General features: G+C 45.0%; 7 protein-coding genes across 7 annotated transcripts; 3 read left to right on the forward strand and 4 right to left on the reverse strand.

Annotated features, from left to right (window-relative positions):
* Positions 1-39: 39 nt before the first annotated feature.
* V1512DRAFT_27323 (uncharacterized protein) lies at positions 40-1,657 on the forward strand. The gene is made up of 3 exons (XM_066917721.1): positions 40-483; positions 528-1,480; positions 1,530-1,657. Exons 1-2 carry the CDS (start codon positions 235-237, stop codon positions 1,428-1,430), a joined length of 1,152 nt encoding a protein of 383 aa, XP_066770986.1. The 5' UTR covers positions 40-234; the 3' UTR covers positions 1,431-1,480; positions 1,530-1,657.
* Positions 1,658-4,738, forward strand: V1512DRAFT_27270 (uncharacterized protein). The gene is made up of 4 exons (XM_066917699.1): positions 1,658-1,931; positions 1,987-2,098; positions 2,151-4,384; positions 4,537-4,738. The coding sequence occupies exons 1-4, from the start codon at positions 1,836-1,838 to the stop codon at positions 4,573-4,575; spliced, it is 2,481 nt and encodes an 826-aa protein (XP_066770987.1). The 5' UTR covers positions 1,658-1,835; the 3' UTR covers positions 4,576-4,738.
* Positions 4,739-8,383: 3,645 nt separating this feature from the next.
* On the forward strand, positions 8,384-8,922 carry V1512DRAFT_264234 (uncharacterized protein). The gene has a single exon (XM_066916651.1). The coding sequence runs from the start codon at positions 8,404-8,406 to the stop codon at positions 8,854-8,856; it is 453 nt and encodes a 150-aa protein (XP_066770988.1). The 5' UTR covers positions 8,384-8,403; the 3' UTR covers positions 8,857-8,922.
* V1512DRAFT_264235 (P-loop containing nucleoside triphosphate hydrolase protein) lies at positions 8,883-11,325 on the reverse strand. The gene is made up of 10 exons (XM_066916652.1): positions 11,271-11,325; positions 11,143-11,223; positions 10,963-11,093; positions 10,421-10,915; positions 10,181-10,370; positions 9,887-10,135; positions 9,451-9,839; positions 9,222-9,404; positions 9,102-9,170; positions 8,883-9,052 (listed from the first exon to the last, which is right to left on the reverse strand). The coding sequence occupies exons 1-10, from the start codon at positions 11,293-11,295 to the stop codon at positions 8,942-8,944; spliced, it is 1,923 nt and encodes a 640-aa protein (XP_066770989.1). The 5' UTR covers positions 11,296-11,325; the 3' UTR covers positions 8,883-8,941.
* On the reverse strand, positions 11,326-13,175 carry V1512DRAFT_264241 (uncharacterized protein). The gene has a single exon (XM_066916653.1). It carries the CDS (start codon positions 12,967-12,969, stop codon positions 11,545-11,547), a length of 1,425 nt encoding a protein of 474 aa, XP_066770990.1. The 5' UTR covers positions 12,970-13,175; the 3' UTR covers positions 11,326-11,544.
* Positions 13,176-13,240: 65 nt separating this feature from the next.
* On the reverse strand, positions 13,241-15,284 carry V1512DRAFT_264242 (uncharacterized protein). The gene is made up of 4 exons (XM_066916654.1): positions 14,439-15,284; positions 14,149-14,388; positions 13,975-14,103; positions 13,241-13,930 (listed from the first exon to the last, which is right to left on the reverse strand). The coding sequence occupies exons 1-4, from the start codon at positions 15,134-15,136 to the stop codon at positions 13,348-13,350; spliced, it is 1,650 nt and encodes a 549-aa protein (XP_066770991.1). The 5' UTR covers positions 15,137-15,284; the 3' UTR covers positions 13,241-13,347.
* A 24-nt stretch (positions 15,285-15,308) lies between these two features.
* V1512DRAFT_264247 (HIT-like domain-containing protein) lies at positions 15,309-16,090 on the reverse strand. The gene is made up of 5 exons (XM_066916655.1): positions 16,001-16,090; positions 15,890-15,943; positions 15,782-15,838; positions 15,612-15,731; positions 15,309-15,560 (listed from the first exon to the last, which is right to left on the reverse strand). Exons 1-5 carry the CDS (start codon positions 16,049-16,051, stop codon positions 15,330-15,332), a joined length of 513 nt encoding a protein of 170 aa, XP_066770992.1. The 5' UTR covers positions 16,052-16,090; the 3' UTR covers positions 15,309-15,329.
* Positions 16,091-16,123: the final 33 nt, after the last annotated feature.

Here is a 16,123-nt window from a genome sequence, read left to right on the forward strand (position 1 = left end):
TATGCCAAAATCAGCCTCATTTCTTTGCCCCCTGTCTCAATCCTGGTAACTCTATAGTAACCTGCGGCAAATCTTGGGGGCTTTTGCGAGCGGCGTACGCCCGGCGCACAGACCAGCTGCTTCGCTGGCCGAGTATACTCGCTCGATTCTCTCCCTATGATCAACCAAATATGTTCCCGGTATCTTTTAGTCTGCTTTAATGTCTATTCATTCTAGTATCTAGTAAAACAGACAATGTCTTCAACTACCCGTGAAAGACCAGAGCGTCATCGTACTCTATTGAACGAAAAAGTCCCGAAACATAGTCCACCAGGCCCCATCCCCGCAGCACCACCTTCTTTAGTCCGCCGGGACGAGCATGGAGTCGATTGGATTGCATTTCAGTATTCTAAAGACCGTGTTAGAACCGAGTACTGTATTCGCTGCGACGTTGACACTGTTGACGTGTCTATCTTGTCAAAACCGTTTCGACGTGCAAACTGCGTAAGTCTTCCGGGTAATGAAACGATAAAACGTTGACAAGATAGATTTATCCACGAGCAGATGTCAATGACGAAACAAAGTACTACGGAAATCGCCAGAAATACGAGTCAGAATGCAATAGGATAGGGTGGGCACTCACTCATCTGAACCCGTCATTGAGAAATAGACGAGGACTCATTCAGCGGGCTGTTGACTCATGGCGGAATTCTAACGCTGATCCCGAGGTCAGATCAAGACGAGTAAGAAGAATATACAAACAGCAACAACTGAAGCAGACGGAAAATGACTCAAATGGCAGTCCAGCCATAGACAACACCCGTGTTTCTTCTACGTCTGAAGCTCCTAGTATTCTCAACACAGATTTGAACAGACTCGACAGTTTAGATTCATACATCGTCAATCCCTTACAGTTCCCAACTTCGCAGCTACTTGATCCTGCTCTTGCAGTAGAGTCACCTCCATCAATGAAAACAAGAACAAGTACATTTAGATACACATCAGCAAACAGAAAGACGATGAAATACATCATACTGCACAAAAATATACCAAACAATGAAATCAGTACAGAAACAAAACCTGCTCGTATCCGCGTTCGCGTCAGTGTAGGGGACGTAAACATGGAACAGATCCCGGACAAATACAGACTCGACAATGCAGTCTACCCGCGTTCAGTCATCCCAGTCCTATCTGCACAATTTCAACATCTAAACACCGAATCGGCCACATTGCTCGAGCAAGAGCTGAATGAGATTGGAATTAAAATTGCGTGGCTGCAGCCGCGAACGTTTGAAGGCAAGATACAGTATTTACAACGGGTTCTAGACGTCTATCGATCAAAGCTGTCAGTTTTCGCTAGTACGAATGACGGATCTACCCGGCTCATGCTTAGGCCTGGTAAGAATCTTTGGATAGCCCGAACTCATTCTCAATCAGGTCCTGCGAAGTAAATAGTGTATGAAGCTGTTCTATCTTAAAAAATTTGCCAACCGGCCATGACGTAAATACTCGTATAGTGGGTATTAGAGTACAGAGCTACTAATGACAAGTCGTTGCAGATCTGACCCCACAATAATGGTGATCGCTATATAATCGCACTATACTTCACACTTACGCCCGTGATGACACACACATTATTCGGTCCCGGTCACTTTAACAATTGTCAGTTGCTCACCACTCCTTATTATCAAAGGCAGCTGCTCTATTTGTAAAGAGCGACTCAGTCTGAGTTGCTGCTGGGTTCTTCCTTTGGGTGTTTACTCGTTCGTCTGTTGTACAAGGCGTTTTAGTATTTGCAGATCCAGTTCAATAATCACTGGGACATTTCAACCGAGCGCATCGGATAGATCACTAGAATGAGTTCCACCAACAGACAACCTTATGGAGGCTATGCTCGTCAACCATACGGAGGGGCAAAACGGCAACCATATGGAGGAGCGATTGGAATGAAGGTTAGTAAACTGGATTTTGCAACAGTTTGGCATTTTGTTTACCTAGTGATCTCAGAGTTCTGCTTCAATGGATTTTCACAAAAACAACACTGCCGCGGCTAGTGCTGCTGCTGCGGCAGCGACCGGTATGTCTCGCAGCTCTTCCGCTGTTTCACTTTCGTCGGCAGGTATTGTCTGTGTTTTTTTTTTCACACGAGATCAGCATCTAACGTCACGTAGCGGCTGCGGCCGCACTGAAAAGAGCAAGCTCAATTACGTCTCAACAGCCACCTCTTGTAGCATCGAAACGGGCTACAAAAAAACCCGAGCGCAGGTCAAGTATGTCGGAACGTTCACTACGATCTACAGGGGCCACACCAGGTAAGCGGCCACAGTCGTCGTCAAACTCGATGTTTGATGGCATCACTACGCTGCGAACAAGTTCAATGCGGTCGTCGCTTTCATTTCCAAAATCATTGCGATCTTCGCCTAGAGTGTCGTCATCTGGATACGCGTCTTCCATCAAATCGTATGATTCAGATCTAGACTCGATTTTGGAGAACCGGACGCTGGACACTGGGATCTCTTCACCACGCTTAACGGCTTCCAAGTTTGTTCCACCGGTCATCACAGAAGAAGACTCAGGTGGCTTACACCGGCCATTGTCACGCGCGCTTTCGCCGTCAAAGTCAGCGCTTAAAGACTCACGCCCTTCGAGCGCGTTAAGCCTAAACTCTGAAGATGAAATTACACATTCTGCAAAAAAGAAACATGTCCGGATTAGTTTCTCGAACAAGCCGCCACCGCCCATGCCGTCGTTTAAAAGCGCGATTCCGTCCGAGTTCCCGGCTGCTCCCGCTTTATCTGCTGTGGTTGCTCCTTCCACTGTGACTGCTACGCCAGTTGAGCCCGGTGCTCTAGCTGTGCCACCTGTGTCGGTCGAGCCGGTAGTAGCTGCTACAATGCCTGCACCTGATTCAACTATGGTAGCTGCCACGATTCCATCTGAGCCTCCGGCTGCTCCCGCTTTGTCTGCTGTGACTGCTTCGCCAGTCGAGTCTGGTGTTCCAGATGCGCCAGCGATGTTGGCCGAGCCGGTAGTAGCTGCTACGGGGCCTGCATCTGATCCACCTATGGTAGCTCCTGTGGTAATTCCTGAGCTATCTACGCATACACCGCCTGTGATTACACCTGTGGCAGCACATGCCATGTCTAGAGACGCCTCTACAGATACGTCATCGGTGTATGGAATGACTTCACAATCTCCTATGCTTCACGCTCAAGATCAACCGGCATTTTCAGTAGGAGCCGCTGCCATGTTTAATGCAGCCACTGCTGCAGTTGCAGCAACCATTTCACCACTCACAAACGGGACATTGAAGCAAACCGCATCGGAATTTGCATCAGAGACAACGTCTACTGCTGTGCCTAACAGTGTAGATATGAGTGCTTCTACGTCGGCGGATATGAGCGCAGTCACGGCGATGGAGGAGGAGAATGAGATTTACAAAGACGCATCGGATCATTTCGATGCCGAGCAGGAAGATCTACCAAGTATCTTGGCTGCTGACTCTGTTAGATCGAGTCATGGTGCTAGCCTGGTCGAGCCATATCAGGATGAAGAGGGTGACATTAAAACTACTTCTGTTTTTGACCGATTTGGGCAGTCTAGATCATCTACTAGTTCTGCAGTAGACAACGAATCGGTTACTGCTGCACCCGTCACGGATGAGCCGGAAACTGTTGTTGATTCTCAAACGCTTGTTGATTCCGAAATCGATGAAACTGTGCCAAAGGGACTTACAGTTACAGTTCCTGAGATATCAGATATTTCAGATATTCCAGAACTCCCTGAAATGCTCAAGATTCCTCAGATTTCTGGTATGGATTCTCCTAATTCTTCTTTCGAAGCTCCAAGGTTTGAGAAAACTACGATCAAAAAGACGGTAGAAAAGATCACTACTTTGAGGACCAAGCCTCGGTCAAACTCGAGCGTCACACGTAAGCCTATAGGCTCACTTCTTAACAAGTCGGTCGACCAGCAGCGGTCACTGACACCACCGCTGTTGAATGAGTCAGCCATGCTGGCGGAGGACGAATCTCGAGCTCGGTCACGGAACCCAGTGTTGATCCACCCAACCCCGAGGAACGCGAGACCAATGAACGGGATACTGAAGACCCCGTCACCAGACCTTACAAGGAAACAGTACGTGGCCAAGCCTATGTCGGACGGCAAACGCAAGAGTCTACCTGCCGAATTCAGAATTAGCAATCGGGCGGGATCATCACCACCTCCACCGCTGCCACCTCTAGGCGCGACCGCAAATATTCAGGCGTTGCGCCAAGATATGCCGTCTTCATCGTCCTTCAGAAGAGCAAACGGTAATGGCAATGCCAACAATGGTGCTGCTCTGCGTCCGCGTCAGTCGATGCCAAGTGGTTTAGGCATGAAACAGACCATGCGAAACACAACGGTCGACACCTCGGCGAGGGGCGAATACGGTGGGTTCAAACAAAGCAGAACACAGCACCCTTCGACACCAATTAGAAATCAACAGAGCGCGATGCCACCGCCTGCGGTACTTGCCGCCGCAACGGCGAGTGTACCAGCCCCTCCGCTCGAGAGGTCAAACTCCGCGTCGAGTTTCAGACGCGAGACCGTTGATGGCAGCGAGGCTGAATCGTTTGGGTTCAAGAAGTTTTCTTCTGGAAATACGCCGGTACGGAAATCACGCAACACTATCGCCGCTGTACGTGTGACCGACAATGCACCGAGATTCCCGTCCCGATTCGTTGATAGCGAATCGGACGAGGAGGCTGTTACCTCGTTTGATAGAATCAGTACCCAGAACGGCCGTGGAAATTCCGCTTCGACCCGTCCAGCAAGATACGAAGAGCAACGATCGACTGAGACAAGACAAAGTGATGTTCCCGAACAACCAGAACCTGAAGCAGCGTCGTACGAGGGACCATTGCGCCCGCCGCCGACAATGGCGACAGTACAGGAGCAGTTGGCCAGTGTGCCGGCCATATCAGTCCAACCAAAAAAATTGACCCAGTACCAGCAATTTAAGCTCGAGAAGCAGCAAAAGAAAGAGTTACAGGATAGGGTTCATGGATTACGACAGACACAACACAATCTCTCAAGCAAAATTGATACCAATCTCGTATCTCCGGCGGCAACGGGCACGCAACCAAGCCAGCATGCACCGGTCGCGCAGCCGGCTGTCGTGTCCGCTAGGTCACCGATTTCAGACATTGAATTTGTGAGTCCGCCATCGAAACTTAAAAAAAAGAAATTTGGAGGATTACGCAAGCTATTTGGAATTCGCAGCTAAGCGAACTGTTAGATGCGGGTTTAGATTCGAGCGGTTTTTAGACGTACAATTCGGGGTATTACATATATGTATATGATAGTTGCCATCGAGCTGGTTAATATGAAGAGTGGGACATACGAGTAGCGAAAGTGCAAAATGTATAATTGTGTTATTATGGTTTAATTTAGGTTTTGACATTTGTGTGTGTTTATTTTGTATGAGACAGTTAAGGAGAATTTTATGTACTTTGCAATGTGAATTATTTTTTAAGTGTACGATGCCGTAGATTTTGGCGCAACACTAAATTAGAGAATCTGATTTGCGCTTGAAGCAAGGGCGCGGTAGAGTCTTTAGCCCTTGCGCGCCGTGATGCATGCGGCTCAAGTTAGCTCACCTGTTCGGAGAACTTTAATTTTAGGACAAGATCTGCAACTTCACCAAAGGGTGTCTAAAAAATAATAATAATTATGTCAGTTTGAGACACGACGATAATTGAGTAGTAGCGCTGAAAGATGATTGCGTTATCACCGCAACTTTATTTATGAGTTTCTCTTGAAACAAATGCTAATGCCGCCCGATGAGAATTGACTCTCACAAGCCAGACTGCTGGAAACGTGGCTCGGCGTTGGCGGAAAAAATGTGCGCCAGAGTTCGGGTAGGGTAAAAAAAACAGAAACAGCAAGTAAGAAAGTCGAGCGTAACAACTGTAGTGGCGGCGGTTAGTCTGGCCTAGGGTTGGGTAACCGGTACGCGGTGCAACTTTGAGTGGTTTAGCGAAAATTAGTGACATTTGCTATGTCCAGAGCATGCACTAGACAAGAGCAAATGGCCGTATTAGCCATGAAATTGTCGTAGGCACTTTTCCATAGAACACACGTCAATGACAAGGTCTGTATTTTAATATTTCGATAGAAATTTGAAGTTAGGATATACCTGCTCTCGATGAAGTAGAGCGTTTGCATTCTTCACGGCATACATGTAGGTGCAAGCTCTGTATTTTAGTATGTCGACAGAAATTGAAGTCGGGATATGAAAGCATGCTTGGTGAAGTACGGCGTTTTAATGTTTTGATCTTCATGCTTGCGCCAGCAGCGGTGGAGAAACCAAAAAAACGGGGGTTCTGTTAAGATAAACAGAATTCTTAATTTGGCGAAATATCAAACCGAACACAATAATGAGCCTCGTTCAAGAAAAGATGACCGGCAGCGATTGGAGACTAAATTTTGTGAATATCGCGCTTCGATGTTGAGCTGCGAGAGACCAGGCCCACATATGACAGACAAAGGCAAGTGCTGCACGTGGTCTATAAAAAACGACGTAAAGCATATTGGCTTTGGTCTGCATGATTTACCAAATTGTGGTAATATGCTGTCGGCATGAAACAGAATGTAAGCAGATAGGCAGCACGACATGGAGACAGAAAGTCTTCAATGATAATTCGTTGGACATCCGCAGAAAACAAAAAAAAACCAGAGACGCGGAAATGGTAACTATGGTGCCCCAGAAAGCATTACTAGCTGGACACTGCGCACACGGCGCACCAGAGCAATAGGCAAATATTCACGTGAAGGGCTTCATTGCTAACACAACTAATATTAAGGTATTACACCCGTCGCAATAGAGCATGAACAATGACAGTAGAGATATAGATTTATGGTCGAGCAGACTTGCGCACAAGATTACCAAAACAGAGATAATGTCGAGGCGCAAGCTAGTTGCAATGATTTCCAGGGCGAGTGCGAGGATTTGCAATTACTATGATCTAGTATAATGCCAGACGAAATCACAAAAACATATCTGTGTGTAGCACAGGTAGTGCAAACAAGCATGGTGTTTGTGATCATGCAGCAAGGCAAATAAGTTTGGCACATGATGAGCTTGATCTGATATGTAGGAAGATGCATGTAGGAAGATGTACCCTGGTACCGACTACCTGGCTAGTACAGAGAAATGAACGGAGACAGACACAAAGACATATGCAAAGAGATAGACAGACATAAAAAGACGGACAGAGACAGAGAGATACAGATCTACACAGAGGCAGACATACAGACATGCACAGAGCAGGAATGGCTCAAAATGACAGATCGTGAGATGAATTGGAAGCAAGGTATCCGATATGCAAAAATAGCAACAGACGAAATAGACGCATGAAAACGAACAAAGACAAACAGACAACAGACAAATAGACAAATAGACAAATAGACAAATAGACAAATAGACAAATAGACAAATAGACAGATAGACAGATAGACAAAGAGTTAAATAGACAAATAGACAAACAGGCCAACAGCAAACGATAACTTATACAAGCAGATATGGCGAAACTCGTGAGAAGCACAAGAAGCACAAGAAGCAAGCCAGGTAGGACACCGTGAGGAGGTTAGTATAGAGGCTGTATACAGCACAGCATAGCGTGACGACCGTCAGATGTCGCGACAGGATAAGAGCCTCAAATCGGGACAGATAGGGTCAGGGCACTATTATACAGAAATGGCATACGACTACCAAAATATGGCACTACCCCATACTAGATTGAGACTAGCATCAGATTAAACTAGTAATTGCAACGGTAGCTTATCCCATCACCATGGGATAGTGGGCTAGATTGTGACGGACACAGAATCGTGTAGATCAACTGAACTGACAAGCCTTTAAATAAGGGAAGAATTTGATTCAACTTGGATTATTCTTGAATTTGAGCGTTATACTGTGCTGAAGACAATTTGATGAGCTGCAAACTAATGTAATATTCATACTGTTGCTATTTTGAATGGTGTTAGGTGAAAATAGAAAGTGACCATTGTGAAATTCAACCACAACTTTGAACTAAGGTTGACATTTGGCCCGTGTGTAAATTTTGTCTTATGCGCGTATTGATGGGTCCAACTATTAACTGTGGCGTTAAGACTATAATGATCTGACCTTTGACTAGCTTAAGCTTTTTTTTTATGAGACGTTGATGCGACTCAACCAACTCTAAACAAACGCCGTATACGATAAAAGTAAAATTTGACTTTTTACACCTGCTGAATATAGTTAGATCAATTACTTGTAACTGACCCGTTAATTGACATTGACTGTAAATAGTAATCAGGGTAAGGGCTATAAATTAAATCTCAAACCCTGATATTATCTTTATTGTGGAGCTTACATCTAGGAGTGAGCGAACAAATATGCCGCTAGTCGAAGAAATTCACACCGGACGAACCTCTTCAGCCGTATCTACAGGTCGTAGGAAAGGACCTGTGCGGACGGCTGATTCTGCAGCTGTTCAACGCGCCATAAGTCGACGACTTGCGGAGCTTGAGCGCGAAAACTACAATGACACGGTCAAGATCGATATTCCGAATCCGCGAAGTGAGGGACGGTCGGTCGGAAAGACAGCTGGTGTGCGGAAAATTTTGACTTCGAAAAAGGTGCTGAGTAATATGTTTGATGAGGACGATGCTGCTGCAAGAGAGTACTCTGCTGCAGCGGTGGGCCCGTCGGTGTACCCGGCGCGACATTTGTGCAGTGTGTGCGGATATTGGGGGTTTGTTACATGCATTCGATGTGGCGCGCGGTATTGTTCACTGGCATGCGAAGATACGCATCGCGAGACTCGGTGTTTGAAAGTCTACGCGTAATATATTAGCTTTGCACGGTTGCGGCGTTTTGGTCTATGTAAACTATGGAATTTTGTAATATACACTACATCGTCATCATCTTACATCACTCTTCACTTCCGCCAAACATGCGGCCTAAATAGTGGGGTGCAATTTTCTGAAGCCATTCCAATTCAATGGGACTGACATTACGGGCGTAAGCTTTTGTCGTGTATATCTGTTGTGCATCAGCAACTGGATCCTCCGTTATGGCTGGCAAGACTTACAAACTCTGTATACATTATAGCCGGTGCTTTCTTTCCAAACATCGATGATGACGGATGAATATTGATTGTCTTGTTAGGTGTTAAAAACGTATTTTTGCGGAAACATGCAGTCAAACATACCTGTCCGCCGGCAGTGGTGCTATATTGCTTACCAGGTATCATCAAAGCCGTGTTGGCTGCAAATCCAGACAAAAAACACTTGATGATTGATTCGTTGATTTCAGAGTTTGTAAGCTTGGACTCATTGTTTGTAGTTCCGTTTGCATTGGACTTCAAATACCGCTCTAATTGTTTGCGGACATCCTGACGGGTTAACATCCATATTAAATAACTCATAAATAGAGCTTACTTCAACGTTCGATATTGCACGATAATTGATATGCACCTCTTTACACCAATCTCTCTTTTCCTCCGCGGTCTCTAAGCTGCGAAAATGCAAAAGATAACTTCTAAGCGTAATCAAGTCACCCATTCCACCGCTTGCAGCCACAAACGGTAATCGTTTCTCATTCACCTCGTCACGTTTGTCCGGGTGTGGATTCATCACCAAATTTTCAATCGACAAACACGATACAATGTCCAGCACCGGACTTTCGACACCACGTTCTTGAGATCGAAGTAGAACTGCACTAAAACGCGGAGATAATGGCAGAAGAGCCATCTTTAGTCCAAAATCTGTGATTGCTCCATCATCATCTAATGCTTTTAGCACATATAGTTGTGTCAAAGCTGACATGACTATATTAAGTCAGAATTTGAGTTTGCGAAATCCGCGAAAAACTCACTTGCGCCTTTGTTTGGTCTCTCTAACCAGTTCCATCCGATGATATCTATAACCCCGGCAGACTTGAGAGTCAAAATTGGGAACGCGACGTCACATCTCTCAATCTCTGGTTCACTTTGACCGCGTAAAGTTTCGTAATCTGGCTCCGTATACAATCTGTACACCTTACCTGCCGCTTCTCTACCAGCCCGGCCCATTCGCTGGGCCGCGTTTGATTTAGAAATCGGCATCGTCAGTAAACTATCCAGTCCTATCAACTTTAGCCTTATAAACCGATTTGCCCCGAAATGCCTACCTAAATCATGCCGCCAAACTTTGACTTTATGTGTGCCGCCATCAATAACGTATCGAACACCACTGACCGTCAACGACGTTTCCGCAATATTTGTAGCCAAAATAATTTTGCGTTGACTATTTGGTAGTTTCTCAAACACCCTCATTTGCTGCTGTGGTGGGAGCGCAGCATATAATGGCAATGCTACTAACTAGACACATTAGTCAGTACACAGTAGTTTGCCCGCAACAAACCAACTACCTCAGGCACACCCTTTTGAAATCCTCCTGAAAGTCCGTCTAGTAAATCTTTTGCTTTATCAATATCTTCCTGCCCTGCCAAAAATGCTAATATGTCTCCCGTTGGCTCGCCAACGTGAATTTGAATTGCGGTCCGGACACAAGCGTCCACAACGTCTTCTACCGGCCGGCTAAGATAGTACCTTTGGACCGGAAAACGTCGACCTTGAACGTATAGTACTTCCGCGCCGTCAAAAAACCTGCTAAATCTGTCGGCATCTAATGTGGCAGACATTACAATTAGTCGCAAGTTTGACCGCTTTGCCACAAGATCTTTTAAAAACCCCATCAACAAATCCGTAGTCACAGTTCTTTCGTGCGCTTCGTCTAGAATAACAGTGGAATACTGGTCCAAACTTGGCTTTAACAACAGCTCTCGCAACAGCATACCATCAGTCAAGAACTTGATACGAGTATTTGGCCCACTCATATTTTGAAATCGAACACTATAACCAACCTATAATGTAAGTGATTCAAGTGTAATTATTACAGACAACAGCCTACCGCTAGTCCTAGCTTGCTATTCGTCTCTTCAGCAACTCGCTTCGCCAAATTTATTGCTGCCACTCGACGAGGTTGGGTAATAGCTATTCGTTCCTTTCCATAACCCATATCTTTAATAAATTGAGGCACCTCTTTTCAAGTTAAATCTCCGTCGCTGATACCCATTTGAACAAAACTCACGAGTTGATTTTCCACTTCCAGTCTCACCAACTAAGATTGTGACTTTGTTTTTTGCAAACTTCTTCTCAAGTATGTGCCGTACTAACTCATGTTACATGAAAAGCCACGCAAAAAAAAAAATTACGAACCATCTGTAATCGGCAATTGTTGCATCTTGATCTCATTTGAAGACGAACAAATGCCGATTGCTATGAGCAGACGTTTCGGCGTTCAAATATTTTGAGCCACCTGCGGCTCCCCTCATCACTACATATCTGCGAACATGCTACTCTAGTAAACAACTAAGCTGAAATTAATAGTAATATACTATAAAATACACGGTATTGAAATAAAAATTGCAATTGCAAGCCAAAGTACACTGAAACCTATTATACAATTGATGTAATAATAACACACAACGTCCTATTCCTTCGCCGCCTCGCTTTCAGGAGGCACTTCCTTCTCTTTGACAGCAACTGGCAGCTGTTTCTTGCGATAGTCTGCAAACGACAGCTTTTTGACTGGCCGCGGTGGCGGAGGCTGAACCACGCCGGGAGTCACAGGTGATGGGGTTGGAGCAAACGGCGACTGCATCGGGTTGTTTGCGGCGGTCGCTGATGGTGTAGTCGCAGAGAGCGCAGAGGGAGATTGCTGGTTGTGTACACTGGGTTGTGCGCTAACCGACGGAGGAACAGAAACAGACAACGGCGCAGTAGCTATCTGACCATTGGTGGCAGGCGGCGCAGATGAAGGCACACAAGGCGGCACTGGCGAAGTCTCTGATGTAGCGAATGTTCGAACAGTTGATGGCGTCGACCCCTTTAACGCCGACCCCTTTAACGCCGACTGTGCGACTGAAGGAGGTGCTGTAAATTCTTGTGGCCTCGGCGCTGGCGTTTGTGGTGGTATCTGCTCTTGCACTGTAGTTTCCAAACTCGGATCCCAGGTGTTTTTCGGCTCAGTTGAGTCAGAAAACAAGTTGGCCAATTCGGGCCCATTTTCTGGCTTAGTTGGCGTTTCCGCCACAAATATTGGAGTACGTAGAACCGGAGATTTGACTGCCAACGGAGGGGGCTTGTGATCTGAACCCGACTCAGCTATTGGTGAATTTGGTTTCTTATCTTTCTTTGGAGCAGGTGACTGTGATTTAGTCCTTTTACCAGTATCTGTGGACCGAGGCGATAAAGGCGATAGCTGCTTGACTGGTCGAATTGGTGATTGTGATCGCATGTCTGGACTGGCAGATTTTGGTTTTATTCTGACGTTCTGGTTTGCTTCTGTAGAGGGCAAGTCGCTTTTTCGCGAGCTGACTTCGCTAGTCATTGGTGATACGGGCTCACTAGACTCAGCTTTTTCGCGACTTGATATTGAGTCTGGTGTAAATTTTGCCAAATCCTTCTCACGAGTCCTAAAGAATTTACGCACCAAAATGAGCTTTGGTGGAAGCCAGTCAATGTCATCATCTGTCGTCCTTTCGCTTCCACCATCATCGTCAACTGACTCCTGCCGCCGCCGCCTTGGACTCGGTCCATTATTTGGTATTTCCGAACCAGACTCGTGTTCTCGTGAGTGCACTGAAGGTGAGTTTTGTCGCGAGCTGACATAGTTACGCGAACCGTTAGCGTGTGATGATTGCACTGACGAACTGCTGTCTCGCCGCCTGCCTGTCGGACTTGTGGATGGCGGCCCATTCGAACGCTTGCGCTTGCGAATTGTACCTTTTGAACCTGAAGAAGCTCCGTTAGGTCCATTACGATCTGTAGCACGGACTTCAGCTTCCTCCTGCTCCAGTCGCTCTATACGCGCGATTGTATCTGATATTTTGCGTTCCTCGCGAGTGGACATCATTTTCAAAAAATGTCTGTGAAATTGTTGAGGTCGTCAAAGGCTAGAAATACAAGCAGAGGAATGAGAGATTGTCGTGAATAATTGACAAAACACCACATTCTCTTATTTAAACTGAAACTAATCCCTGCATGTTTGTGACCCGAAATGTAAAGATTTAAAGAAATTGGTTGCAATGAATTCTGGCCTCGAAATTAGATAAATTTTGAGCATTTTTGTTTTGACGTTTAGAAGTCGTGAGCATCTGTCGAGACTACAAATTACTCTACACGCGTAGATATCAGAACAGCATTACATACTACTAACAGCTAACCTTCCGCGAAATGTTTTGCTTTATTCAGAATTCATTCTAGGTCGTAAACAGAATCCGGTCATAAATCTTTAATTCTTTTGTCTCTTCTTCGCGGGCTTCTCATCGTCGTCATCATCCTCATCTGCGGCGGCGCTGACTTCAGAATCACTTGCACCACTCTGCGCATTCTCATCATCGTCCTCTGAGCCAGTGCTTGTGCCTGAGCCATCACTGTCGTCACCATCATCTTGGAAATCCTCGTCAACTGACTCTTCGTCTTCTGATGCCGAGCCCCGGTCACCGCGCGGTGCAACATCAACATCGGAATCGTCCGAGTCGCTGCCAAGCGCAGCGGCCAGGTAAGTCTGGTCGTCAACCAGGTCGTTCTTGATTTTTATGTTCTTCGACTTGAGATACTGCTCGATTGGCGTCTGTTCCTCGCGGTTGATGCTTGAGTAGTTGTGTGCAGTACCGTTCTTTAATGTGACTGTGATATCAAACGTGCGCGAAGACGAGACTGAACCGCCAACTCGCGAAAGTGTCACTGAGCTGACCTCAGAGTGATTCATGAATATTGTGGGCTTAGGAATAAACAGGAAACTCTTGTCTAAGAAGTATAGATATCCTTCGCTGGCTTTCCAAGAGCACTTCACACCGGCTTGGCCGTGCACGCTTTCTGATTAGAGCATTATTTAATCTTCTTTTAAGTATCATACCTGATATAAGAGCCCGGCACTGTAATTTTACATCCGGATAAACCACGAAAGACTTGGCCAACGACTTCGTGTGCTGCTTGGTCATACTTCTTCTTTAATTTATCCGCATATTTCGCTTGAAACTCCTCACTTCACGTCATTAGTTGAATACCAACAAGCAATACAGATTCTTACTCTTCAAGATTAAGCTCCACTTCAATCTCCTCTTCCTTCAAAAACTGAACGACCAAGAAGGTATATCTCGTTTGACCCTGACGCAAAGGTGGATCTAATTGTAGAACAAGAACGTTATGCAGATCATCAGGTTTCGGTAGTAAAAACAATCGTTCAATAGAGGAGTACTGAATCTTGTAATCGTATGTTTTACCGCGCAGACGTAAGTACGTAGGATACATATCGATATCGTAACGACCTCTGAGCAACAAAAGTCAGTATTTTTCTCAATTAGAAGCGGATATACAGACCTTGGAGTAAGAAACATAATATCAGAAAACGAGACAATAGTCTCGCCAGCAACTTGTCCAATATCTGCACGCTCTTTCATCGTTTCATAAAAAGCAGTAGCAGCATTTTGTTCTTCAACATCTGAAGCATCTGAATCCTCGTCCTCTTCGTTCTTAACTACAGTTCCGGGTATAAAAAATCTCATCTCAACTAGCTCATCTTTTACACCAGAAGGTCCTCGAGCAGCATCTTCTTCATCCATGTTGAGTTCAAGGGCAACCTCACTTTTACCGACCAAATTTGTATTGCTGACTTGCGCGTAAGGAATTTCAAATGAAGCTCGATTCGAGACGTTAAAAATGAGCTCTGTCCGTTCAAACTCAGTTTTTCCCCAATTCCATCCTTTGATTGAATGTGGTCTTGTCTCTAGGACTGTGTCAAAATGGTGCTTAATTGTGCTCTTGAGCTTGTCGAAATCATCTAGATCAAAGCCATCAAACTGAATCGTGCCTCTGTCTTTAGTCAAAATCCGACATTCATACCCTTTAGCAGCTCTACTCCAATTTGCGGACACGAATTCGGATTGTGGAAGAAGGAAAGGAGTAGGCACTGATTTAGATGATGATTTCCAGCCTAAGCCAGAATTTGCGAATCGGAGCCGGCCTGGCCGAGCAGACTGGTTATAGTAAATGTTATCAAACTGTGTCATGTCCGTCATTTTGGTTAAGTTCTAAATTGACGATGTCTTGTTGAGCTGATTTTGATGATGAAATGTTTGGTGACAAAATGTTACGTGTTTTGACGCGTCGTAAATTGACTTTTTGTCGCGCTCAATTAAGAGGCACCAAGGTCGTTTAAGATTGTTTACTGCCTACATCAATACGTAATAATATTTGTATAGCTGTATTTATTCACAGACTACTCTTTGCCATTTTCTTAGCCAAGAATTCTGCTTCTTTCCACATTTCCTGTTCGGTACGAGGTTTTCTGTCTTCATCATCTGGATTTGCCATTCCTGTGTTTAAACTCTTCAGCTGTTGAAATGAAAGTTCAAGATCTGCGTCTTTGGAATTTAATAACGCGTAAACATCGTCAACGTTCGGAAGATCACTCAATTTTCTAGGTATAATGTGACAATGAACCTGTGGATCTGATTAGTATCAATACTGTTAGAAAGAGCAAATTGAAAGTACATGTGGAACTGATTGCCCTGCTAATGGACCATCCTGAACTGCGATATTCAATGAATCTGCTTTGTAAACATTCTCAATTACTTTAGATACTTTCTGAACAGTCACAAATAAATCAGCGACCTTGATATCATTAACAATGCAGACCATAAATATAGTATTGAGTCTTATACCTCTTCAGTTGATAGATCTTTTATACGTGGAACTACTCTGTATGGACAAATAAGAACCTGATATTTGAGTTAACTATAGCCATACCCACTTGAAAGAACTATTCATACATGACCAGGAAGTATGGGCTTCAAGTTTACTAAGGCATATGAATGACTTGATTGCTGTTTATTGACACCATTAGTCTTCCCCTTCTTCAAAGATCTACGAAGAAAACGCACAAAAAACACTTGTCTGGTCACAGCAAATGGTCCAAAATATATTGCTGACATTCTATTTCTTTCATTTACAGTCTAAATACTAACACTTTCATAACTTCAGTTTAGTCGCATTTAATAACAATC

Source organism: Lipomyces arxii (genome assembly GCF_038497795.1).
Source record: "Lipomyces arxii strain Phaff 12-163 unplaced genomic scaffold V1512scaffold_10, whole genome shotgun sequence".
Classification (NCBI taxonomy): Eukaryota; Fungi; Ascomycota; class Lipomycetes; order Lipomycetales; family Lipomycetaceae; genus Lipomyces; species Lipomyces arxii.

Excerpts from the sequence above, each read along its gene's own strand:
- V1512DRAFT_27323 (XM_066917721.1), top strand. The coding sequence starts at position 235 with ATGTCTTCAACTACCCGTGAAAGACCAGAGCGTCATCGTACTCTATTG. Across the intron at positions 484-527 it reads CGTTTCGACGTGCAAACTGC|ATTTATCCACGAGCAGATGT; the intron begins GTAAGTCTTCCG and ends TTGACAAGATAG.
- V1512DRAFT_27270 (XM_066917699.1), top strand. The coding sequence starts at position 1,836 with ATGAGTTCCACCAACAGACAACCTTATGGAGGCTATGCTCGTCAACCA. Across the intron at positions 2,099-2,150 it reads TGTTTCACTTTCGTCGGCAG|CGGCTGCGGCCGCACTGAAA; the intron begins GTATTGTCTGTG and ends AACGTCACGTAG. Across the intron at positions 4,385-4,536 it reads AGACCATGCGAAACACAACG|GTCAAACTCCGCGTCGAGTT; the intron begins GTCGACACCTCG and ends TCCGCTCGAGAG.
- V1512DRAFT_264234 (XM_066916651.1), top strand. The coding sequence starts at position 8,404 with ATGCCGCTAGTCGAAGAAATTCACACCGGACGAACCTCTTCAGCCGTA.
- V1512DRAFT_264235 (XM_066916652.1), bottom strand. The coding sequence starts at position 11,295 with ATGCAACAATTGCCGATTACAGATG. Across the intron at positions 11,224-11,270 it reads ACAATTGCCGATTACAGATG|TACGGCACATACTTGAGAAG; the intron begins GTTCGTAATTTT and ends AACATGAGTTAG. Across the intron at positions 10,136-10,180 it reads AGTTTGGCGGCATGATTTAG|GACTGGATAGTTTACTGACG; the intron begins GTAGGCATTTCG and ends TAAAGTTGATAG.
- V1512DRAFT_264241 (XM_066916653.1), bottom strand. The coding sequence starts at position 12,969 with ATGATGTCCACTCGCGAGGAACGCAAAATATCAGATACAATCGCGCGT.
- V1512DRAFT_264242 (XM_066916654.1), bottom strand. The coding sequence starts at position 15,136 with ATGACGGACATGACACAGTTTGATAACATTTACTATAACCAGTCTGCT. Across the intron at positions 14,104-14,148 it reads GTGGAGCTTAATCTTGAAGA|TGAGGAGTTTCAAGCGAAAT; the intron begins GTAAGAATCTGT and ends AATGACGTGAAG. Across the intron at positions 13,931-13,974 it reads GTGCCGGGCTCTTATATCAG|CGTGCACGGCCAAGCCGGTG; the intron begins GTATGATACTTA and ends CTAATCAGAAAG.
- V1512DRAFT_264247 (XM_066916655.1), bottom strand. The coding sequence starts at position 16,051 with ATGTCAGCAATATATTTTGGACCATTTGCTGTGACCAGACAAGTGTTT. Across the intron at positions 15,839-15,889 it reads AGCCCATACTTCCTGGTCAT|GTTCTTATTTGTCCATACAG; the intron begins GTATGAATAGTT and ends CTCAAATATCAG. Across the intron at positions 15,732-15,781 it reads AAGATCTATCAACTGAAGAG|GTCGCTGATTTATTTGTGAC; the intron begins GTATAAGACTCA and ends AATGATATCAAG.